At 35.4% G+C, this 26,384-nt stretch overlaps 1 protein-coding gene across 1 annotated transcript in view; it reads left to right on the forward strand.

Moving 5' to 3' along the window:
• KCNH8 (potassium voltage-gated channel subfamily H member 8) overlaps positions 1–26,384 on the forward strand; it is a 449,367-nt gene that overhangs the window by 183,372 nt on the left and 239,611 nt on the right. The window contains exon 3 of the mRNA XM_037828156.1: positions 50–181. Within this exon, the coding sequence (XP_037684084.1) occupies positions 50–181 (132 nt within the window). The remainder of the gene's footprint in view (positions 1–49; positions 182–26,384) is intronic.

Raw genomic sequence — 26,384 nt, forward strand, 5'->3', positions numbered from 1 at the left:
AATAAAATCAAAAGGCAGGGATTGATTTGTATTTTTATTACTGTTGCAGGGTCTCCATTTTGGTGCCTGTTGGATATTGTTCCTATAAAGAATGAGAAAGGAGATGTGGTACTTTTTCTGGCCTCATTCAAAGATATAACAGATACAAAAGTGAAGATTACACCAGAAGATAAAAAAGAAGGTTTGTACTGTTTTCAGAAAACATTGACAGATGGAGTAACATTTTGAAATTGTTTACTCAAAAACTCCAGGAAGAAAAAAAGTGCCTTTTTAATAACAGCAACTGATAAATATTCATAAGTGTTAACAGTATTTGGTGATGAGATGTTTTTATTCCAATATTACAGAGACTCAAATACATTTATATTCTTGTCTTTGTAATAAAGACTCAATGGACAAGACCCAGTACTTCTTATTCCTAGGCAAATAGAATGAGAATAAGAAAACAATTTATCAGAATATAAGGAAACACGCCCCATTTTTTTTTAGGGAAAAATGAAATTGATAGCAATAAGTGAAGTTAAAATGATGATTCTCATTTTCATCTGAAGTGCTGTAGCTCAAAACTTGGAAAAGGTTTCATTTTGTATACAAAATTAAGAACTCAGGTTTAGTGGTTGTTAGAACGCAATGTTACAAAGCATGTATATCCTGTACCTTATACTATACATTATATACCTTACAGTACGTAATAGTATGATAGTTCATTTTAATACACACCCAAACAGACCTTTCAAATATATTTAAGGATTCTTTCCAAGGCTTTATGTTGCTTACCTTATACATTCCATTTATAGCTCATTAAGAAATTCCCTGCACTTAGTGTAGGCCAGCAAAAATTAGTACTCTGAAACAGTGATGATCTTACTTTTTGTAAAGAGAAGTAGGATTAGATATTTTATTGATCAAAGAAACAGCATTTGTCTTTGTAGGGCTTTGCAATATAGGAAGTTCTTTATCAGAACCAGCTAATTGATGTTTCAAAAACTATCTCTGTTTAGCAATGGACTGTTTCACTCCAGCTTTTTTTAAAAATGTGCATGAGTATTATAAATATACTCACTTTGATACTCACATGTTGTTGTCTTGAGGCAGCAACACAAATGAAGAAATATCAGGGTTTGATCCACCCCCACCTTGTGTTATTTATTGACATGTTTGCAAATGCATTACTGTTTTCCTGTGCATTTGCATGACTAAATAGTATGGCATAGTTTACATACTCAAAGGAAGAACAGTCACACAATAAGAGTTACTTGGCTATTAAAGCAAGTGTAATATCTACCCAATGATAGAAAAGTGTGCAAATCAGTGTACACAGGCTATGGTTTTTTTTTTGGTTTTTTTTTTTGTATTTTAGTATTTTCTTTAGTATTATAGGAATATAGAAGGTAAGGATTCTTTGGTATAATTATTATTCATAAATAAATATATATGTACATTGTGTACATTCACATATATATGTAGGTAGAAACATATAAAACTATCTTTATGAAGACATATATGAATTTGTTTATTTATTGTTTTTGCTTCAAAGTGGGCAATATAATCAACCTGACTTGTTTTAAAGATGAGGCTCATGCTTGATGGTTTTATACAAATTATTTAATTATCTATGTGTTATTTCCCTCATGTCTATTGATGGAAGTGAAATCCTCATCTTGAGGGATTGCAGTGGGTTAAAGGACTGCAAATTCCTTATTCATTTGTCCTTATTCATTTGGGAATTTGAGAAGCTCAATAAAAATATCCCATTTTTTCCACCCAAAGTATGAAACTGAGAAATGAAAAAGTGTAAGGCAGATGGGAAACCAAAATATCACCTTAGTCCAATAAAACTAATAAAAGAGAACTTGACATATATCTCCAGGCATGTGGGCTCCAGATTTAGACGAACGTACCCTCCAGTCACAAACAGTGCTGGACAGGGCAGAAGCATAGCTAGCCAAGGTGTAACTTACAGCCTAGAGGACCGGAGAGCAGGTGTCCCCCAAATGTAGATAGATCCCAAAGGAGAGGGGAGAGGAAGATGCCACCCTGTACATGACAATGTCCCCTTACCAATTCATTCACATTAAATCCCTCTTCTTCAACTGTGGAGAACTAACTAAAGGAGCAGAGAGAGACGAGGCACGTTAACACTCGCTGAGCTCCTTGTACCTGAAAGAAGTCTTCCCCGTCTCTTGCCATTTGAGAGCTCTATGGAACCAGTAACAATTACACTAATACAAAGTTTCACCTTAAAAACAATTTTATATTTATATTTAAATAAGTGTATTAAACTGGACACAATAACAGTTCTATTTTGCTTAGGGAGCATATACAATACAAAGACTATTTCTTACAAGGTTTAAAGAAAAATATCAACATAAAACTTTTAACATTAATTATATTATACAAAATGTGCTTTAGAAATTTGGAAATATTTAGTAGCAAATCCATAAATCTTTTTATAGTTTTATAACATGTTCCTCAAATTGTTATGAAATCATATGAAATATAAAAATCATGTGAAATTAAATATTATTTTCAACATATACTGAACACTCAAGATAGATTTTTATTTTTAGTTGCTGGCTTATTATAAATGTTCCCCCAAAAGATGTAGTACTTGTAGACAGACAAAGGAACTATTATAAGTTGCCGGGGTTGTTACGTTATCATGGAAAATGGATATATTTTTCTCTTTTTTTTCCTGTACTTGAGAGAAAAATACCTAAAAATTTATCAGTTGATGGCATGTCTTGAAGGAAAGGCACACCATAACATAAGATATTTTTATAATTTCAGGAAAAGTGTTAGAAAATCATTAAAATGTCACTGTGTAACTGGAGCAGTATTGTACCACAGTAGTAGAAAACTAAATGAACACTTAGCCTGGCATACACCCAGTATTGCATCTCATACAAATATATCATGGACATTCATCAAAGTTGCAGAAGTAAGATTTGTGTTGAGTAAATTAATTCCCTATTGAGGTTATGTAATGGACTTGGATTGAGAGAAGAATTGCATGGACTTCTATGTTAAAAAGAAAAAAAACTTTAGTCATTAATCTCTGCATTGTTTTGGGTTTTATTGGAAATGAGGAAAAATATTTTATAGAAAAAGGCAATATAGACCTTACACCAATGAACAGCATTAATGGAAAATTAACATAAAATGCAGAGTACCACTTGTTTGTGTATACGCAATAACTTTCAGTTGGGGTGTGTGTGTGTGTGTGTGTATGTGTGAAAAACAGAGAGGGAGATTGAAATTTCAGTGGAAATCTAGTAGTTTTTACCATGTTTTAAATGTCCTCCTTTTCTTATTGCATATTTTATTTCCATTCCAAAAAATGGTGCTAACCATTGACTTGTCAATATCAAGCATTACTGAGCAAATTTACCATGAGATCATACCTCTTTCCTTATCAGTAAGAAATATCTTAATAAATGTTTCAGAATGGATTAATTTATTCAACAAATATTTATCAAGCACCCATTCTGTACTCAGCACTGAAGTTTGGGTTTTGAGATGCCAAAATGGAGACAATGTGCTCTGGATCTCCTAGACCTAATATAAAATCCTGATTCTATCACATGTTTGCTGTTTGCCCTTAGGTAAGCTATTTAGCCTCTCAGAGACAGAGTTTTCTCGTCTATAAAATGGAGTAATCATATATATCTTACTATAATTTTTGGATTTACAAGAGGAAATGTACACAAATAATATAACACAAGATACACAGACCATGCTCAATAAAAGATAGTCGTGGTCACTGTTCTTATATCTTATATTCTTTATGTTTCATAATAATAGCTAAATTTTGTTGAATGCCTGCTTCATGCTAAGCACTTCACACAGTTTACCTCATTTACTTCTCATTATAACCCTATGAAAGAAATATTATTCCTGTTTTCGCTTAATGAATTTAACTAACTTGATAAAGTTGACACAGTAAAAAATGATAGAACTAGGATTTACACTTAGGTAATCAAACTTCAGAGCCTACATTATTTTTATTGGATTTTTTTCTATTTGCCTCAGAGAGCTCATGATCTTATGGAGGACATAGATTCATAAGCCAGTATTTGCAATATAGTGTATTCAGTGATAGTACAGTGGCAGAAATGAAAAATTCTTCCGAGACAAGAGAACAAAATAGAGTGGGCCCAGGGGGAATTGGAGCAGAGTGAATGAGAGCTACACAGGGAAAATAATGTTGAAACAAATCTAGAAAGATGAGATGGGTTTAATAAACTAAAAGGAAGAGACGTTAATATCAGGTGATGGACTAGCAAGTAGTTGACTTTTTTAGAAGCATATTAGAAGAGTCAGGGAGTTGAAAGTCAAGCTTAAATAGGCAGGTTGGGCTTAAATCTTAAAGATTTTATTTTATCATTTGTAGGTGTTTAATTAGTGTATATTTCAGTTGTAAAACAAGTAGACTTTAAAACAGGGAGATGGAGAAAAGGACTTGATGCATTCCAGATTTCTGGTTTGGAGGCAAAGTGATTCATGTGAGTTTAATTGAGATGGGGAATACAGAAGAGCAATAGGCTTCAGAAGACATTAATGAATTTAGTGTTGGACATAATGAGGTTGAGGAATCTATGGATGTCCTCTAGACAAGTGCACATGAGGAGGGAGGAGTGAACTGAAGACATAGATTTGAAAGCCATCAATGTATTGACAGTGATTTAAGAACTGCAGATGGGTGAGATTCCTTAGAAATATTGAAGGAAGCTTCAAGGGGAGAAGTGGTTCAAGGTTAGGACCCTGGAGCATACTAACATTTGAGGAAAAAAGAGGAGAATATCAATAAAGGAGGAGAGAATTAATGGTGAGATATTGGAGAGAAACAGAGTCAAATGTCATAGAAAAATTAAGTAAGATGAGTACAGAGACATGCCCAATGCATTTTGTAATTAAAAGATCACTGGAAAATTGTTAAAAAGCAGTAACAAGAGAGTGCTAGTAGTAAAAAACAGAGAGTTTCTCTAATAATTTTATTAACTTCCTAACATTTTGGGCCACACAGTTGTAGCACTTCCTCCTTTAATGCTAAATGAATGTGCTCTTAACTACTCGTGTAAGTAGGTCTGAAGTTCAAATAATTTAAGGATCAGCTAAAAGTCCCCCACAATCCACTTTCTACCTATCATTCTACTTTCTAACCTTCTGGAAGTCTCTGGACTGGACAAGCTGGTCTGTGGTAAAGCTGGTCTCTTCACTCTCAACTAATAGAGCTCACACTTTCCTTTCTCCTCACCTAGGTCCTCAAATTTTTCCTCATGTGGACTATCTTTGTCATTCCCATTCACCACAGAAATTCCACCTCTTTTCTTTATGGTTAGGTTTTCCCGACCCATATGAGCTCATGGCGGGTGTCTTTCCTTTGGACCACTCTGTCCTTGGCCACTTGCTTAATTCTTCTGACTCTGCTTGCACTTGTGTATCAAATTTATGTTACTTTGTCTCTCCAAATGATTAGGTGCCTTGAAACTGGAATAATTTGCATTTCCCACAATGCCTTGCACATAATAGACACTGAGAAAATAATTGCTGATTAATTTTATTAAAGGATTTTTACATATGTGGCAGTGTTTAACATTTTTGAAAAGTTCCTCTCCTTTGTACTCAGTTGCATGTGTCTCAATTTTCCAAACTTTTTTTTTTCACAGAAATTCATTTTTATTCTAATTTTGTTTTCCAGTCAAACCAACTGAGTATCATAATATATGCCTTCTTTTTCCAGGCACAGAGCCCAATGCAGTTATTTTTGTTTATTTCTTGTAGGGTGTCCCAGATTTGATTTGAAATGGTGGTTATTCATTATGTGGCAACAACATTATAAGTTATCCCAGAAAAGGGGAATTTCAATTACAATTTCTAAAAAGTGGGCACTTCAAATTTGTGTTGAGAATTTAGCAGTTGATGTGTGAAGCTTTTCACATCGTTCTTCGGTGGTAATACAAATCAGAATTCCAATGTAATTCCATTTCTTGGTAGTCAAATTTTTGGCAGGCAGCTTCAAGTTGCTGTCATCAAGTACACTGCCTTTTCCATATTACTAAGTGACTTAAGAAGAAATAATAATAATAAATCACTATATCAAGCAATCAGATATGAATTGCATTAACTACAAGAACCCAAAAATCTAACTAACAGAAGCTTAAAAAGTAAATGTTTATTTTTTTCACATTTCAAAGAGTGTGGAGCAGAGCTGCCCATGGTTGGAACAGCGACTCAGGAATGCCAGTGGTCACAGGCTTTTTTTTGCCTTTCTGCTCTGCTATCTTTAATGTGCTATTTTTCATCCATATTCTTGTAATCTCATGGTTATAAGATGCCTGCTGAGTCTTCAGAACTTATTTCTCTGCTGCAGATGGTGAGACTAGTGAAGGAGAAAAGGCAAAGGCTTTTTTCCTTTGTATGCAGGGAGGATTGCCCTCTTCCTTGCTCCCCTCCCCAGGGGTTTCCATCAACATGTCATTGGCCAGAACTGTCACATGACCATGGCCACCCCTACCTGCAAGGGAGGCTGGGAAATTAAGGTGTTTTGTTCATTTGTTGTTCTTGAAGCTTTTACGGCTCTATATTAGAACAAGCAAAGGAGAAGGAGGTTGGAAATAAGGTTGGATCAGCCAATCTATAATGTCTATGAAGAAATCACTTATTGATAATTATCTATACACCACACAGATTACCCAAAGATCTGACAAAGTAAGAGAGTGAGATTTAGGGAGTAAGTGAACTGTGCAAGACCTCCATTCTGGGAAGACGCAGAGACAGAGATGAAATCAGGACAGTCTTGTCTCTATGTCTGTGGTCTCCTATGAAACAAATGAAAGAAAATTGGAAATGAGGTGGACACAAAACTGGACTTCATCCATTGCCTGTCATTGAAACTGATAGTTGCTGGCCTGATTCTTTTTTACCATTCTCATTCTTTTTTTGAAGTCCTTACTGTTCAAAGCGCCACCCTGGGACCTTTACTCATTGGCCTAACCTCGTTAAAAATGCAAGGTCTAGCCCCTCCCCAGATCTACTGAGTCAGAATCTGCATTTTTAACAAGATCCCCAAGTGATGCACATTCACATACAAGTTCCAGAAGCCTGTGCCTTATACCTTGCTTAGAAAGGCCTTCTCTAACCATCCTGTCTAAAGTATCCCACCTCCAGTCGTTCTCTCCTGTCACCCTGTTGATTGTTTTCATAACATTATCTCTGTATGGAACCAACTTTGCCCAAAGTTAATTTGTTGTAATTGTTCTTCCTTCCACTAGAATCTAAACTTCGCTAGGGAACAGCCTTTGCCTCTCTTGTTCAAGATCATATCCCCAATACTTTATAGAGTGAGTTTCTGACACATAGTAGGTGATCAATAAATATTTGATGATTGGATGGATGAATAAACGAATGCATAAATGGTGTCTAATTTGGGAAACATGACTGCTCAAAGATAGATAACAGCATTCTTGCTGTTTCAAAAGAATTAGGTCATAGACATCAAAGCTGCGTGTCTCAGGTGTGATGAATATGCTGTTTGGCTGTGTTCTGCTTAATTTAAGGTGAAGACAGTTTGACATGTATTTATCTAAGTGTTCTCCATCTCAAAATGTGTTCTTACTTCTGGTATTGATGGGCTCTTTCACTTTCAATAGAATCTCTGATGTTGGTTAATTTTTTGTTCTTATTGATTTTTCTGTTTATCTTTTGAAAACTGCAATTTGGTCACATTTCTGAAGGTAATGAATGTCAGTGGTTCAAAACAATATAAAATAGTCTCCATAATGATAGACATTAAGCCACTGCTCATAGTTATTAATAAAATCTAAGAAGAGTTTGCATGTACTTTGAATATTTATTTTCAATGTGGAATGTGGTAATATTCCTTTCACTTGCTAAAATATTCTGCCTGTTTTTTGTGTTTGTTTGCTTGCATAATGGAGAAAACATATTTAAAGGTCATCATTAAAAAAGAGCATTTGCCTGACGAGAGTAAAAATTAATACTTTATCTCAGGAGATAGGTCACTACCTCCAGGTGATCTATACCAACTCTTTATAAAATATATGATCAATTTGAAAATGAAGAGGATAGACAGATGCTTAAAGTTACTAAAGATTCTAATCACATCTGTATTTTTCATATACCTATACCTGAAAAAAAAAACACTCTGGAATTTCTCTACATATTCACAATAGCTTCTCCTCTGGAATCTTCTAAAAACAAATAATGTATATCATGGCTGATAAACTAAATTGCCTTTAGAGGCCCGCAGATAATGTGATGATGAAATGCTGAAATGGGCAGTGGTGGGGATTGAGGCAAATCAGACTTGGCATACTTCACAGAGTTATTACTTTTTTAAGAAATTTAAAAATATTCTACCAATGAAAATAATCTATGAATTGAATTTGGTCTATTGATCAGTAGGTTGTGAACTCTGGACACAACTTTATCAAAATAATATCTTATGTCTGATTTTTAATAAAAGATATTTCTGGTTTTATTACTTAAAGAATGAAGATAAATTTTTAGCCCTTTTTTGGTGAATTTAACATTTAAAAATGTATCACAATTGAATGACTGATTAATGAGCTAGGCATGCAAAGATGATGTTTAGAAGATTAATAGATTCAGGCTGAGAGTCCAAAAAAGCAACTTAACTTGACACTTACATTTTCTATGGCATTCCTAATATCCAGCAGAATTTACCTAGAAATTGACAGTAGGGAATATTTCAAATTCATGGATTATAGCTACCATGCTACCATCATGAATGGTAGCAGATTCAGTTGAGGATGGTTGGAAATCAAGGACAGAAAAGTCTGCAGGTGTCTGCATCTCTGGGCTCCCAGCATCTTGTGGAGAGGCACACTAGGACCTGGCAGGATACACTGTGGGTTTGTGCTTCAGTGGGTGCATGAAGGGAGGCATTTTCCCTTTTTTGCTTCTCTCTTTTTAATGGGTTACTGTGGTGATGACTTAGTGTGAGAAGAAAAAACTGTCAGGTGTCAACAACTCAGGTACCAGCTATTTAGCACACTGGGCATCCTGAGCAATTTCAGGGGAGCTTGAGTTCAATTGCTGCCCCTTGCAATCAGTTAAAATGAGCTATCTTTTCATCTCAGATAGCTCATTTTCAGGAAGTAGAAAAAATGTCCAGGAGTCACCACCAAGCAATCCTGCTTTTCTCTGCAATAGGCCTCCCCCAAATTCCATGAGGCTTTCAGAGTCTTCATTTAACACATTTAATGTTAAAGAAATTTCACCAGGTAGATGTTTACTGAAATGGTCATAAAATTGTTTCAATCTCTTAAACATATACAGCAACTCAATTTTATTTGATCTACTTTAATCTACATCTGTTTTCAGTTTCTGAGAAAAATGTGTCTGAACATAATTAGGAGACTGGGATCTATGTTCAAGTACTAACATTTAATAGCAGGCATTCTTATTAGAAATGTTCATGCAAGATGGCAGCTGAGCTGGGTGTATATTAGCTAGAATGCTGCTAAAATGATGAGAAAATCTTGATGAGAAAGTTGGAATGTTATAAATGGTACTTATGAGCACGTTTGATTTGTGGTCTTGTGATACGGTTTTTCATGTGGTCATCTTCCCCTCCTAACCTGTGAACTCACTGGAGGCAGGGGACATGTCTAATCCACTTTTTAGAGCCAGAACTTAGCCTATCTTTGACACATGGAAGAGTTAACTGAGTAGCACTAAGAGGTGCAAATTCATATGGCTATTTGGGGTAAATCTATTGTGATGTTTTGAAAAACATGGAGAAAAGAAATATTGGAAGAGTTTTTGAGCTGAGAAATCCCAGAAATATCTAAGATTTAGAGGGTGTGTGAGGATTGTTAAGAGGATGAGAAATCATAAGTAATGGTGTAAAATAAAGTAGCAAAAAGGACAGAAATAAATAGAAGTATTGAAAAGGAAATAGGCAACTTCTACTAATTACAAATGAAAAAAAACTAGGTGATCCTTCTGTAATAATTAGAAATGGAATGTTCCAAGAATATCAAATACAAAATACATTATTTATTAAAATACATTATTATTTGACCTTAGTGCAAAGATGGATAAATGTACCTACCCAGATGGAATATGAAAGCAAACACCTAAAGGCATCTATCACTCAAGAAAATGTTTTGGAATAATGTGATCACTAAGAAATGTAGTCAGGAGCACTGAAAAGAAACAGATCTCCAAGTTAGAAGGGTAGAATAAGGCAGTGGCCTGACTCACATTGGAGCACAGGATTGAGAAATAGCTTTCAGAATGACTGAGAATTGTGATTTGGGCTGATTTTTCAAGTACATATTCTCTCACATGTAAGAGTGCTATAATATGAGCTGAAAGAGCTAATTAACATAATATCAAGCCAGACCATTAGTTGATAATTTCCTGATTGATGTAAGTAGATAGTCTATTTTGGTGTGGAAAAAGGGATTAATTGGCTAAATTAAAGTTACAGTGAAAGTCTGACAATACCTTCTGTGAAGGAATAGAACTTCAGACAAGCTGAAAACCTGGATGTACTAGGAGGTGATGCACCTTGAAAACTGACCTTCAATTTTCCATCAAACAGTAAAGCTCTTAGGAATGTGCTGATTACTAGTGAGTGGGAAGGAATTAGAGGGTATCTAAAATTGCATACAAATTAAAAGCAGGAGAATGACAAAGGGAGTTTCTCAAAGGCCTGATAGAATTCTCTCTTCAATCAGATGGTCTCATTGTCAACCAGGAGCCAATATGAGAACTTTAAAGTCAAGGATGTTTATCAAACTCACCAGATGTATGGCTGGCCATTCTTCTCTACGGAGCCATTTCTGGATTTGTAGATAGGGAATTTTATCCATCACCTGTATTAGAAAAACACATGTCTTTTGCTGGTGTCCATCGGTGTCTTTATCTGGTGACTGCTACCCTTGTGCAATCACACATTATCAGAGTTAAAAGATACAATATTAATTTGTTGGAATATTAAATGATAGTGATGAGAAAAAAAACTAGCGAAACTAATTATGTCTGTGAGGATAGCAAATAGGAGTTCCTTTTGACCAATTGTAATGACCTTGGTAATGCCTGCCTAGAATTGTATGTTGAAAAGGCTTCTGCAGTGATGTCTTGTCTCCATGGTACGGGAAAGGGTGCTGTGATAAATTACTGAACTATGCCAAGGTCATGGTAAATGGGAGAATTGAAGGTAGTGGTTATGGGCAAGCCAGCTAGCTATTTGACATACCTGCTGTTGAGGAAAGCATTATTATTCATATAACAAGTAGAAAATTGGAGATATCAACCTTCTCTTGTAAGGTTAAATGATTGATACAGAATATAATATTTTTCATATATTTTTGAAATGAAAATAAGTCCTTCCATTGTGGTTTATTGTTGAGTTCTCAAGAATCTATGGTAATAAAGAATTTAATTACAAAATTAAAAAGTAGAGGAGGAGCTAGAGATGCAGAAAAGACATCCTAATTCTGAACACCTAAAACTCTGGCATAATATTAAAATTTTGTAATATGAATAAGCTGGTGACAAAATAAGGGAAACAATTACAGACCAGGAACAAAAAGAAACATAAATAAGAAGGGTACATTGGAGTTAATGAGGAAAGATAGAGAAAGCCTACATCCTGGGTAGAGTGGGAGATCAGGCTGAAGACACTAGCATAAATCTGAGATAACTGAGAGGTGAAACTGAAAGTGTCTTTGGGGGCTGGGAGGAATCTCCAAGGGGAAAACTTGTTTATGTCAGCCTTGGTTCTGGGTAGAGCATTAAAAAAAATTTACCTTAAGAACTCCTAATCACTATCTCACACTCACTTATGTTTGGGCCCTGAATTCATATTACCTTTGGGTATAAAGTAATTCAAGCTAAAGATTTGATTTAAAGTGATCCTGGCTCAGTGGTGTCTCCAGGCATGCAGCAAAATAAAATTCAAATATTCTCTGATAGAATATTCTTAAACATAAGTCTTGAAGAAGACTTCCCAGATATAAATTTCCAAGGAACATGAGCTTACAATAAAGAAATCATGAATGCTGTGAGAAAAACTACATGAGCAAGAGACATCAGTAAATACCAGTCATAAAATCAAATCTTCAATGACTATAGATATTGGAATGTTCAGGTAAGACTATAAGTATGCTTAATTTGTTTAAAGAGAAATTAAAAAGGATAAAAAATATGATGTAACAAAGACTATCAAAATTAACCAGACAGATTTGAAAAAGAACTTAGAAATTCTGTAAATGAAAAATATGATAATTAAAAATAAAGGCTTAATAGGCAGGTTAAACATCAGATTGGCCACTGAATAAGAAAAAATTAGTGAATTAGAAGATTCGAAAAAAAAAACTCATGATATATCACACAGGTGCAGACCTATGAAAGAGAGGTCAAGGAAAATAGAGCTTAGAGTAAGAAGACTCAAAATACATCTGAAGTTTCAAATGGAGCGAACAGAGTTGTGGAGAGTAAAGCATTGAGGATTTTTCAGAATTAATAAAACCTCAATCCTCAGATTTAGGAAGCCCAACAAATCTGAAGCAGGATAAATGTAAAGAAATCAAAACCTAGAAATGTTGTTGTGAGTCTAAAGAACACTAAATACAGAGCTCTTAAAAGCAGCCTCAGAGACATGGCTTTATTTGCAAATGAAAGCCAATTGGGTGAACAAGTCTTTTGACGGCAACAACAAAAGCCAGGAAGGAGTGGAATAATATCTTCAAAGTGTTGATAATAATCAGAGCCAATCCAGACTGCTTTATGCACTGTAACTAAAAAATGGAGATAAGATGTATTTTCAGACAGACATGGAGATCATTCACTACCAACAAAACCTTACTAAAGGAAATTTGATATTAGACATGCAAAAGAGTACATTACAAATGCAGCAGAGATTAGAGATAATGTAATATAATAACATAACAAAAATGTTATGAGCAGGGAATTGGCAAATGCCAGTGGGAGTGTCATATGGTGAAATGACCAGACACAGAAACCACACTGGGTAAGTGGACAGGGGTCACATATCTACAAGAGACAGAAGGAAATAAGACCATTACAGATATTTAGCAGAGAACTAGTATGACTTTCCAGTGGCCAAAGGTGAGGTAAACTTACAGAAATGCTCAAAGGCCTGGCCAATGGACACAGTTGCAAATAATAAGTCTGAGTAGTAAATGTATCAGATATTCTAGAAGATTAACTGTGCTTTTTTAAAAAAAATTGTTTTGGTTAATTTTATTATATTTTAAAATCTGAAAACTGTGAAACATATTGTTTATACAAACACGTGAGTAATGTGCAACTGAGAATAGCATCTTCACTCAAACAATTTCAAAGAAGACCAAGTTTAAGTTATAATCTTGTATTACAAAACACAATACCATAGATAAAACCTCTCTTCAAACTATGTGTATCTAGAAAATAGCTGTTTTTGTATATAAAGTATATTTGGTTTTCTAAAAAGAAAATGTACATTTGTACCCATGGTGTACATTGCATTGGCATTTGTAATAAATGGTTAATAAACTAGCATCAACTCTCACAGCTTATAAACATTACACCAGAAATTATGCAAAGTAGTAACAATGTAATAACAAAATAACAATGAAGATTTCCCTTGAAAGTTGTATCTTTGAAAATAAAGCCCAAAAATGACAAGTCAGGACTAGTGCAACTTCCAAAATTTAACAGAATAAATGGCTCAGAACTAAGCAAATATAAGCTATATACAGGGGATGGGGGGCACTTTTACATGTAAACTAGTCTGGATGTGTGCAGAAGTTAACCTCATTTAAGGAAGTGCACCTTTCATCCTTCATGTAACATCATATATAGTGTGATTCATGGACAGCAGGATACATCATACTCATACTGAATGCAGTCCTCTGTCACCATCCTTAGCTTCCCAAGCTAACATGGTTCTGGTCAAAGGACTTTTCTGAACTTACAGCTGCCAGACAAAAACAAGGACAATTACTTAGACGCCTCCAAGGGCTAACAGGCTTTTAGACCAGCTATAGGACTGTTTTAGTTTGCTAATGCTGCAGAATGCAAAACACCAGAGATAGATGGATAGGCTTTTATAAAACGGGGGTTTATTTCGCTACACAGTTACAGTCTTAAGGCCACAAAGTGTCCAAGGTAACACCTCAGCAATCAGTTACCTTCACCGGAGGATGGCCAATGGCGTCTGGAAAACCTTTGTTAGCTGGGAAGGCAGCTGGCATCTGCTCCAAAGCTCTGGCCTCAAAACGGCTTTCTCCCAGGACGTTCCTCTCTAGCAAGCTTGCTCCTCTTCAAAACATCACTCCGAGCTGCACTCAGTGAATTTCCTCTCTCTGAGTCAGCTCATTTATATAGCTCCACTGATCAAGGCCCACCCTGAATGGGCGGGGCCACGCCTCCATGGGAAAATCTCATCAAAATTATCACCCACAGCTGGGTGGGGCACATTCCAAGCAAATCTAACCAGCACCAAAATTTCTGCCCCACACAAGACCACAAAGATAATGGCATTTGGGGGACACAATACACTCAAACCGGCACAAGGACCATCCTGAAAAGGTCTGGAAAAGATATTTGCATCACAAAAAAACTGACTAGAGATTAGTATCAAGAATATATAAGGTAATGTTTTGGTAATGGATGGTGGTGATGGTAGCACAATATTGTGAATGTAATTAACACTGACATATATATCAGAATGTGATTTAAGGGGGAGACATTAGATTATATATATGGCTACTAAATTTGATTTTTTTTTTAAATCCATGGAACTATACTACACAGTGAACCCTAAGTTAAACCATGGATATAATTAATAGTACAACTATAAAAATGTGCTATCATCAATTGTAACAGATATTCCACACCAATGCAAGGTGTTAATAATAGGGTGATAGATGAGAATCCTATATTTTATGCATGATTGTTCTGTTAATTCACAACTTCTCTAATAAAGGAAAAAAAAAGAATATATAAGAAACTACTACAAATGAATAACAAAGAGACAAACAATTCAGTATAAAAATGGCAATAGAGATGAAACATGAATGGGCCATAAACATATCAAGAGACTGGACTTAATTAATAATCAGGAAAGTGCAAATTAAAAACAAGAAGATAGCATTTCACACCCTCCATATTGGAAAAAAATTGAAGTCCCACAATGTCAAATAAGAAGAAGGTTATGGAATAATGGGAATTTGCATATAGTGCTTGTGGGATTTATTAAATAGGTTGACATTGTTATTCTAATTAAATTACTCAGCAATTCCAATTCCAGAGAAACTCTTGAATATATGTTCCAAGAGGCATGCACAAAGATGTTCATGTCAGCAAAAATCTGGAAACAATTCCAATGCCCATCAATCATAGGATGAATAAATAAATTTTGGTATACTATACAATAGTGGAAAGGAATTACTACATACATCAGCATACATAAATATCAAAAACACTGTTGAACAAAAAAATAAATTAGAAGAAAAATGCATATAGTATGAATCCATTTATATAAGTTAAAAACAAGCAAAGCCAAATAGCCTATTTTTTCAGTATAATATATAGGTTATATGTGTGTGTGTGTGCATGCATATATGTGCATAGAAATTATTGATGCAATTATTATAGGTATTATTAACAAAATGCAAAAGAATGATTATCTCTAGGCAGGAGAATGAGGGATGAAATTGCACAGGAGCACAAAGGAGAGCTCCAAGGTACTACTGTGTTCTTTTCCTCGTATTTCTTAAACTGGTAATGGATATATATGTTTTTACAATATTTCTGTTCTTTGTAGTGTGTGTGTATATGTATGTATTACATTTCACAATTTAAAAAACTTAAAAGCACATATGACCCAACTGACTATTATACTAACACTGTCCTTAACAGGTGACTACAGTGATGACTGTGGTTGGTTGAATTATGTACCCCAGAAAAAAACATGTTCTTAATCTTAATCCATTCCTATTGTTGTGAACATATTCTAAATAGGAACTTTTGAAGATGTTATTTTTAGTTAAGGTGTGGCCAACCGAATAGGTTGGGCTTTAATCTGGATTACTGAAGTCTTTTATAAGAAGAGTGAAATTCAAAGAGAGAAAGCCACAAGAAAGAACAAGAAGATGCAAGTCAATGGAACTCACAAGAAAAAAGAGAGGACATTGTCATGTGACAGAAAAGTGAAGAATCACTGGCAAGCAGCCCCAGAACACAAGTCTTCAGGGAGAAAACTTGGCCTTGCTGATGCCTCAATTTTGGACTTCTCTCAGCCTCAAAACTATGAACCAATAAATCCCCATTGTTTAAGCCACCCGCATTTGCGGTATTTGTGATTTCTGCCCAGAAGCTAAGATGGTTTTTGGTACCAGAAAGTGGGGGGCTGCTATTACAAATACCTAAAAATGTGGAAATGGCTTTGGAATTGGGTAATGGGCAGAGGCTGGAAGAACTGTGAGGTGCTTGATAGAAAAAGCCTAGATTGCTTTGAAGAAATGTTGGTAGAATTGTGGATGAGGTCTTAGAAATAAATGATGAATGTATTATTGGAAACTGGAGGAAAAGTGATCCTTGTTTTAAAGTGGCAGAGAACTTGGCTAAATTGTGTTTTGATGTCGGAGGGAAGGTTCAACTTGAAAGTGATGAACTTGGATATTTAGCTGAGGAGATTTCCAAGCTAAGCATAAATGTTACAGCCTGCTTTCTCCTTGCAACTTATAATAAAATGCAAGATAAAAGGGATAATTTGAGAATTAAACTCTTAAGAACAAAGAAACCAGAAGTTGATGATTTTGAAAATTCTTCACCTGTCTAGTAGCATGCTTTGAGATTAGGGCCAAACGCAGCTCTATCAGGGCCCTCCATGAATTCCCATAAAGTGAATCCCCAGGGAACAGAGCTCCTTGTGAAGGTGTCACTGAATGACTCTTTGCTGAAGAGGGTGTGGCGGAACATGGATCCAGTCGGCCATTTCAGTGGAATTCAGGATTGGAAATGCAGTTATCCAGGAGAGATCTGTGGACATTCCTTTTATCTAATGGTTTAAACCTCCTTGATCAGCACACAAAACTGATGAACAGCCACTGCCAGTCTGGCTGAAAGGGACAGTGAAGGGATGAATTGAAGGAAGAATGGCTTCCAGAGCAGAACCATGGAAGCAGAGGTCTGGGCCAAGTCCTCCTTGCGGCAAGAGAGTAGGCTCACCCATGTGGATAGAAAAGGCAGGTCCATCTCTGCACTGGGAGGGGCAGGTCAACTGCTCCAGTGTTTGGAGGGAGCAGGCCTCTCACCCTGATGTTCCGGGAGAGTGCCACCACCCTAAGGCTCAGAGATGGTAGGGCCAACACCCTAGTGTTTTGGAAGAGCCTGGCCAATGTGCAAGCTCTTGGAAAGGGTGGAGCTACTGCTGCAGAAGTCCCAGAGGACAAAGCAGGCCATGGAATCTAATGGAGTTTGTCCTGCTGGGCTTTGGACTTGTTTGGGACCTGTAACCCCTGTTTTTCTTCCAATTTCTCCCTTCTGGAAGGAGAATGCTTATCCTATGTTTGTCCCAACATCGTATACTGGAAGTAGATAACTTGTTTTTAGGTTTCGCAAGTCTGTCAGACAGAGGACTTTTGCCCCAGGACAGACCATGCCCATAACTGATTTTGACACAACATTCTACTTAGCATTGTTACTGAAATGACTTTAGGTTTTTGGGGTGTTGGAATGGAATTAATGTATTTTGCATATGGGAAGAACTTGTCTTTTTGAGATTCCAAGGGCAGACTGTGGTAGATTGAATTATGTATGCCAGGAAAAAAAAAAAAACATGTTCTTAATTTTAATCCATTTCTGTGGTGGTGAACCGATTGTAAATAGGACCTTTGAAAGACATTAATTTTAGTTAAAGTGTAGACAACCAAATCAGATTGAGCTTTAATCTTGGTTTCTGAAGTCTTTTATACACAGAGTGAAATTTAGACAGAAAGAGAAAGCCACAGGAAGAGAAAGATGCTGGAAGTCAATGGAACCCAGGACAGAAAAGAGAGAGCATCACCATGTGACAGAAAATCCAAGGACCTAAGGATCACTGGCAACCAGCCCCAGAGTACAACAGTCTTTAGGGAGAAAACATTGCCTTGCTGACAACTCTGTTTTGGACTTCTCTAAGCCTTAAAACCATGAACCAAAAAATTTCCATTGTTTAAGCCAACCCATTTTGTGGTTTGTGTTTGTAGCCTGGAAACTAAGACATGGTTAGTTTTTTAAAATAAAGGTAATTCATAAAGTTTACTATCTTAGGTTGTGTTATCTGTTAGCAGTGTCTGAAATGGTGAAAATTGGCATTTCCTAGTAAAGCTGCAGGAAAGAAGTAGCCATTCCAGCTGAGTAGCCATGACTTGATTTTCATGACTGGTATGCTCTTCAAATTTCCCTTCTCGTTATTTTCTTTTCCACAGTGGAGAATATTTCACATTTAAAAATAAGATTGAGATAACACAGTAATGGGAATATGTGTGCAATTTTCTAATCTGATATTTCCCAAAGCCTAATAGTCATGGGTATTGCTGGTCGTGTATGTAGCGATTTTAGTTAGTACACAAATAACTTCTAGAGAAAAATTACCATTTTAATTTATATTAGAAAACATATAATCAATGCATATTTATAAAGATAACCTAAGTAATCAAGAATTCATTTTTTTAAGTAAATTAAAAATATATGTACAGGTTTCTCACACTCATCAATTAGAGGAAGACACTGTGGGGAGAGAGTGATAAATACAGAAAGAAAACAGGGAAACATGGTTACCTTCAAAATCATTACAGCTTTCTCTAGCTATTGATCTGTTTGTTTATAACTCAGTGGGGGAAATGTAAACTCCTGCACTGGGGCATTTTTGTCACACAGCTGTGCTTGATTTCTATAGTCTAGAAAATGGAAACATGCATGCTTACTATAAGGAAATCTAGATCACCGGGGACTTTTCAATATTGGAAAATTTAATTTTAAAGGTATTTAGGAGCGGGGATTATATAACTTTTTTTTACATTTTCTGGTTAAAAAAAGTTATATATTCCGGTTATCCTTTATGAGAATTCGAGGGAAAGATATCTTTTAAATCAGGATATGAGATTTAAAAAAAAAATTTATAGACACTGAGAGAGGTACATTCAACCACAGTTTCCTATTTTCAATTGAAAGCTAGAAATATTATTATAATAGTATAATATTAATACATAAATATATTAAAGTTTTAGCTCTTCTGGCTTTATTTCATTATTTTTTATTGTTTGCCTAAACTGCTTTCCTAATTTCTTAAAACTAATTTTTTTTTGTAAACCATCTTTAATGCCTTTTGGAATAAAAATAATACCCATCATTTCTTGAGTGCTTGCCATGAGTCAGGTACTCTACTAAATGCTTTGCATATATTCATTAATTTAATCTTTACAACAACCCTATGGTGTAAGTAATATTATCATCAACATTTTCAAAGTTAAATAACATGACCAAGTTCACAAAGCTAGTAAATGACAGTATCAGGATTTGAACCCAATGTTTAGCTTGAGAAACTGGCATCCTATATCTCCACTTTATAAGACCTTTCCATTACTGTATAAAGGAATTTATATAAAATATCATGTTGTGATTTAAAATATAAAATGTTAGATTGTATCCATTAGAAAACTATTACATGGTCAGTTTTGCAAAATTAGGAAAATATGGAAAAATCTGAAGAACTAAATCCATTATAAAACTATTACATGATCAGTTTTGCAAAATTAGGAAAATATGGAAAAATCTGAAGAACTAAAGAAATATATCTTTTCTAGCTTCATTGTCCAAAGAAAACCATTTCTCACACATTAATCTATTCTCGGCTATTACTTTTTCTTACATAAATTTCAGAACATATTTTTTAAGCAGTGAATCTGTTCTATAATAATCCTGCATCAAGGGAATTCTTATGTGAAACTTATTTCCTTCTTTTTAAGATAAAGCCCATTTTATCATGCTTGGATCCTTTAAGAAAGAACAAAACTAAACTTGAGTGGCCTACTCTCAATAAAGTACTTTCACTTACTAATTATCCCATTAAACTTTTTCAGAGAAAGCACTTAAAAATGTAAAAATGAGTGATTGGTGCTTCATAGGGTTTAGGGCCATTAAAAACCATCTGAATCCTTCTCTTCTGAATAAGCTGCAAGTTATACTTCTTACTTCTTAGGTTCTTCCTATTCTCAATCCTTGAATCACATTTGCCATTTTCCTCTAAGGCCTCTTGAAGTTCATTCTACTCCTCTTGAGTCCAGAACGGAACATGCTAATGCATATTATATTTTACCAGTTCTGAGTTTAATGAAAGGATAGATTTGGAGTGTCTGCCTGTTATAAATCTACCCCATTAAAATGGCTCTTAAAAATAATTATGACTGGCCTTGAAGTCATGAGCCACCATGATCCTTGAGATAACGTCTATGCTTGAATCCATCCTCAGTCATAGCTATCATTTTGTAAATGCAAAACCTGTAATAGCTCTATCCATACCAAACCTCTATGTGATAGTTTCTGACCTCTTACTTCCACAAGACATATCAAATTTCAAAACTTAGAACCCCTTTCTTACTATCCCTTTCCTGGATTGGTACAATCAGAAACCTTTCATGATGAATATTTCTATTTACTATACAATATAGCCAGCATGTAAAAGATCTAGTGAGTCAGAACTCTCTAATAGAAACTAGAAGGATAAATGCATGCATTTCCAAAGCATCACTAAAACAACAGTGAAGAGATTTTTTAAAATACATAAACTCATAGGTCAAAGAAAATAGAAAAATGAACAACAAAATTTAGAAGCTGAAAAGCAAATGACTGAGTTTTAACTCACTTAGCAGAACTGAGAAAACTAAATCCTAATCAGCAGCACAAAAAGCTGAGAGACAATGCAATTTCCACTGTAGAACCCTCCAAAAGCTCAAGAATATGTACCTTTGGAAGTGATGATGATGATAAGGCTAAAAAAGAAAGACAGTTTGAAAGTATTTTTGAGAAGCAATAAGGGTCCATAGATTTTTCTCCCTTAATATGTACAACCAGACAACTGGTTGGATTTTCCCGGGAAGGCAAGATCAGTAGAATCAACATCTGTATGGAAATGAAAGAAAGCCTGATTGGGCAGAAGATGATGTTGGGTTTTGATATAGTCACAAAAAGCCCTCCTGGCTCATATCAGGGCTTGTTCAAGGAAATAGCTTATCCATATCACCCTTCAGCACAGAACAAATTTGACAAGCCCCATCACTGTGCTCAGACCTTCTAATCAGATTTATCTTGCTCACTCATACACTCATAAATATAAGCATATATCCAAAATGACTTTTGAAAAAGTACCTGAAATATGACTGGTGTGACTAAGAACTGAATTTTAAATTTTATTTAATTTTAATTAATTTAACTGCAAGTGTACAAGCAATAAATTAAACAGCACAGATCTAGGAAACTGGATAGAAAGAGTACCAAGGGAGACACACACACACACACACACACACACACACACACAGAGAGAGAGAGAGAGAGAGAGAGAGAGAGAGAGAGAGAGAGAGAGAAGGAAATTGGTTGAAAGAGAGAAATCCATCAGCCAATGAATTCAAATTCCCAGAACTGAAGGGCATATGTTTCTGAGCTGTAAGGGCCCACAAAGTACTTACCACAATGGGATGGAAGTAGGTATACAAGAGACAGAACTGAAATTTCAATACATTGCAAACAAAAAGATGGTTCTTTCAGCTTCCAGAAAGAAAAAAGAAAAGTAACATACAAAGTATCAGGAATCAGAGCAATTTCAGGCTTCACAAGAGGAACACTGGAAGCTAGAAGACAGTAGAGCTACATTAAAAATTCTCAGTGACAATTACTTCTAACTTAGGATCTATGGCCAGTTAAATTTCCAATAAAGTCAAGAGTAGGAAAAAAAAAGAATTTCAGACTAAATGATCTCTAAAAATATACCTCCCTCCCATGCACCTTTTCTCAGGAGTCTGCTGGAGGCTGCGGTGCACTACATGAGAGTATGCCAAGAAAAAAATGAAGATTGGAGATTCAGGAAATGAAGACTGTAATGAGAGAGTATATTGAATCCTCAGTTTGATGATCAAGGGACAGCTCGTGGTGAGAGCTGTCACTAGGTGCAACAAGCCACCTTGCCTAGGTTGGAGCAAGTCAGAGGCTCTGGTAGAGAATTTTTCAAGAAGATTAAATAATATATCACCTGATGTGTCAGAAACTGTTGAGAGAATAGTCACATAATTGGTGAAGAATTTGGAATTTTATTAATAATAAATATACAGAAAACAAAGAAAACAATAATAATCCAGGTTATTAACTCTGCTATATACACCACTTCTGTTTTTAAAAAAAGAAGAAAATTCATGTCAATTTAACAGCACAGGAAGTATTCAGAAATTACCAGTCAGCCTCCAGTTCAATCAGCATTGATCTAAACCTGTCCTAATTATTACTGGATGATAACAAATGTCCTAAAAATCTAGGGGAAAAGAAAAGAAAATGAAATAAAACAAAATAGGTTGAAATAAAACAATACTTCCCTTTCCTCTCCATCAAGTACTTTAATTTATGAGATAACTTTCATATTGGGAAAAAAACACAGTATATTATTTAACAGGAAGAATAATATTCAAGGTAATCCTTATATGAAGACTAAAGGGGAAAATCTTGGGTTATCTTAATAGAACCAGTACTGCTCTACAGGAAAAGAACAGTGACAACTGTTTACTATGTCCAGACATATGGGGAATCACTTCACCAGAGATCTCTCGTTTAACCTGCCCCAAGGTCCTATAGCCTACTGAGGGTCTGAGGTTCAGTCCCACTGCTGACTGCAAAGCCAAGAGGAGAAACTTTATTCTAAAGAATGAGCAAAATCAGGGCTGTTCTGGAGGCAGAACAGTGGAGAGAGCAGTGGAGGAAGAGCCCTAGATCTCGAATTGTTGGCCCGTCGTCTTCTCCAATAAAATGATGCTAAGTAGAATGCAAATATTAGGGGTTGTAATATCATTTCAGGGATTAAATATTATGAGTGAGTTATGTCTTTCCAATATCACCAAAAGATCCATTTTCCAAGTCTTTCCTGACCCACTAAAAAAAAAAAAAAAAATCTTTCTAAAATATTGAAAGGCCTATCCTGTAAGACTATTAGATTTCCTAAGACACAAAGCAAGGAATGATTTTGCCTCTTTTTTTTTTCAAATGATTATTATTTATGTGGCCTCATACCAGTGGACTTCAAATTAATCTGTGCGTGACAACTTTAAATGAAAGTTTCTCCCTACCTGACCAAAGTCCTGAGTAATCACATTTCCTGATTGAAGCCAAATCAGTTAACTTTGAGGGGGAAGGATCAAGTTCTGTGCATTCAATAAAATAGAACTATTGTGGATTATATCACGGTATTTATAGTAGGGGAAAATCTAGGATGTTACATTCAATTCAATTCCACCTAAACACAAGTATTCAAATTCTCAAAGATTTCAAACATTCCAAAAATAATTCCTATGAGCCCACCCGTGACATGACCCTGTGTGAACACTGCCTTTTTTTTTCTTTAAGAAGCTCAAGTCATTTTAATTGTGTTGGTGTTTCAATCTCACTTGTTGTACAGTCTTTCTGCATGACAATGAATTGTGCAACTTTTCGTTTACCACATTTCTGCAAGGCGCTGTGCTCCCACTTGGGCCTTTGGGTGAGCATCTCCTGAGAATAGTTTGAGGGCAAGTTATTAACAAACCTTAAAGCACCACGCTCTCTACTGATACCACACATTCTTCTTCCTTTTCAAAACTCTTCCAACTTTGGTGGAAATTTGAGTTAAATGATTTACAAAGAAGAGAACTTTGCTTTATACATTTCTTCTAGGGAAGGGCATAAATGGTTGCTTCCAATTTTAGTTCTATGATAACTGAGACAAAAAAGTAGTTACAGAAGAAATGACACTATATACCAAAGAAACAAATTTGCACCGTCTCTTCCTGTGAAAATTTGAGTGTCTTCAAGTTCATAAATGGACACTGAAAAACATCTTTTCCTTGAAGGACCAGTCATAGCTGATGAAAGTGAAATCAAAACAAAGAAATAAAAAGAAACAAAATCACTTCAAGTACTTCTAGATAAAGTAACAGCATTATTAAGTCCCTTTTATAAACAAGAAAAAAATGGAAAATTCAAATTATTGATGTACTTGTTCCCAGGGGTCTTTTCTTCTGCAAACTGTCAAATACAATATTTTTTTAAATTAATAGACTTTATTTTTTTAGAGCAGAAAGTACAGAGTGCCCATATATACCTCCCCACCTTTCACAGTTTTCCCTATTGCATTAATGTGGTGCATTTGCTACAACTGATGAATCAATATTGAAATATTATTACTTACCAAAGGTCATAGCTTACATTAGGGTTCACTCTTTGCCTTTTACAGTTCAATGGATTTTGACAAATGCACAGAGTCATATTTCCACCATTATGGTATTATACAGAATGGTTTCACTGCCCTAAAAATCCCCTATTCTCCATCTATGCATTGCTTTTTCCCTCCCCCTAAAACCGTGGCAACCACTATCAGTTTTAGAGTCTCTGTAAGTTTGCCTTTTTCCAGAATGTCATATAGCTGGAATCATACAGTATGTGTGTAGGCTTTTCAGACTGTTTCTTTCACTAAGCCATATTAATGTAAGGTCCCACCACATCTTTTCCCAGCTTGACAGCCCTTTGTCATTGCTGAATAATATTTCATTGTATGTGTGTACCACAACTTGTGTATCCATTCACCTTTGGAAGGATATCTTAGTTGCTTCCAACTTAGGTCAATTATGAATAAAGCTGCTGTAAACATACATGTGCAAGGTTTTGTGTGGATATAAGTTTTTAACTAATTTGAGTAAATACCTAGGAGTGTGATCGCTGGATCATATGGTAAGACTATGCTTAGCTTTGCAAGAAACTGCCAAACCATCTTTCAAAGTGGCTATATTGTTTTACGTTCCCACTAGCAATGATTTAGAGTTCCTGTTGCTCCAAATTTTCACCAGCATTTGGTATTGTCAATTTATTGTTTTTTAGCCGTACTAATAGATGTTTATTTGTACCTCATTGTTGTTTTAATTTGAAATGCCCTAATGATATATCATGGTAAGCATCTTCTCTTATTTGCCATCTGTATACATTTGGTGAAGTGTCTATTCAGATCTTTGGGTCATTTTTAAATTGGATTTTTTGTTCTCTTACCGAGTTTTAAGAGTTCTTTGTATCTTTCAGAAACAAGTCCTTTATCAGACATGTGTTTTGCAAATATTTTCTCCTAGTCTTTGTCTCCTCTTTTCTTTCATGTAACAGTGTCTTCCTTTGAGTAGATGTTATCAACCAAACATAAGCTTTTGAAAGAAAATATTAAAAATGAGACAGATATTTCTTATTTTATCCACTTGATCATGGACAAGTGTACTGGTTTCTCTCTTCAAGACTGAAGGACTTATTCCCAAGCTGCTGGAAGTGTTCCTGGCTTAAATCCTGAGCTCTTAGCTCCTTTCAGGGATTGTCTGAGCTGAAGAGAGGACTTTCTCCAAGGTCACATCCCTTCCCAGGAATCCTTTATCCAATGACTGGTCAGTAGGGGGTGTGAAGGCCCAGCTCTCTTCTCCAACTTGAGACAATTCTGAAGGACCTTTCCAGCTCTAGGGCTCCCCGTGGATTTGGCTGAGACCTTTATTGAGACTGCAGTACAGACTGACTATCCCTCTGCCTGATCCTGTCACATCCTTCTTTGTTTCCTTCCTTGACAGGTGTTGACCTTGAGGGCACTCCCTAAGGATCAGCCTTCAAGCAATTCTCCCTTCCTGGGAGCTCAACTGGGGGCACCACTAGTCAGTCTCTGTCTCTGTCTCTGTCTCTCTCTCTTTCATACACACACACAAACCAAATTTGATTCCTGTTAAAATAAAAATCATTAATTAAATCAAATTAGTTTTCAAGGGAGTAAAGCAGACTGCTTTAATGGAAATCCCAGTAATGCTAACAAGTAAAACTTAGTAATGCGAGCAACAGCTTCAAAACACTAAATAACAGCAAATCACAACTCTCAAATGTTCAAATGAAACCTAATGTGACAACAAGATTAAATCTTGATTCCAAACAGAATTATTTTCTTATGTCTCATTTAGATTTGGTATACTTGGTTGTCTTGATTCTTAAGTGACCTGAGTTCAGTGGTTTCCGTTTTCAGTCTGCTGGTGTTCTTTCTCAAATGGCCCAACTGCAAAGGCTACTCTTGTTAAAAAAAAAAAAACAAACAA

This window comes from Choloepus didactylus, chromosome 1, assembly GCF_015220235.1.
Source record: "Choloepus didactylus isolate mChoDid1 chromosome 1, mChoDid1.pri, whole genome shotgun sequence".
NCBI lineage: Eukaryota > Metazoa > Chordata > Mammalia > Pilosa > Megalonychidae > Choloepus > Choloepus didactylus.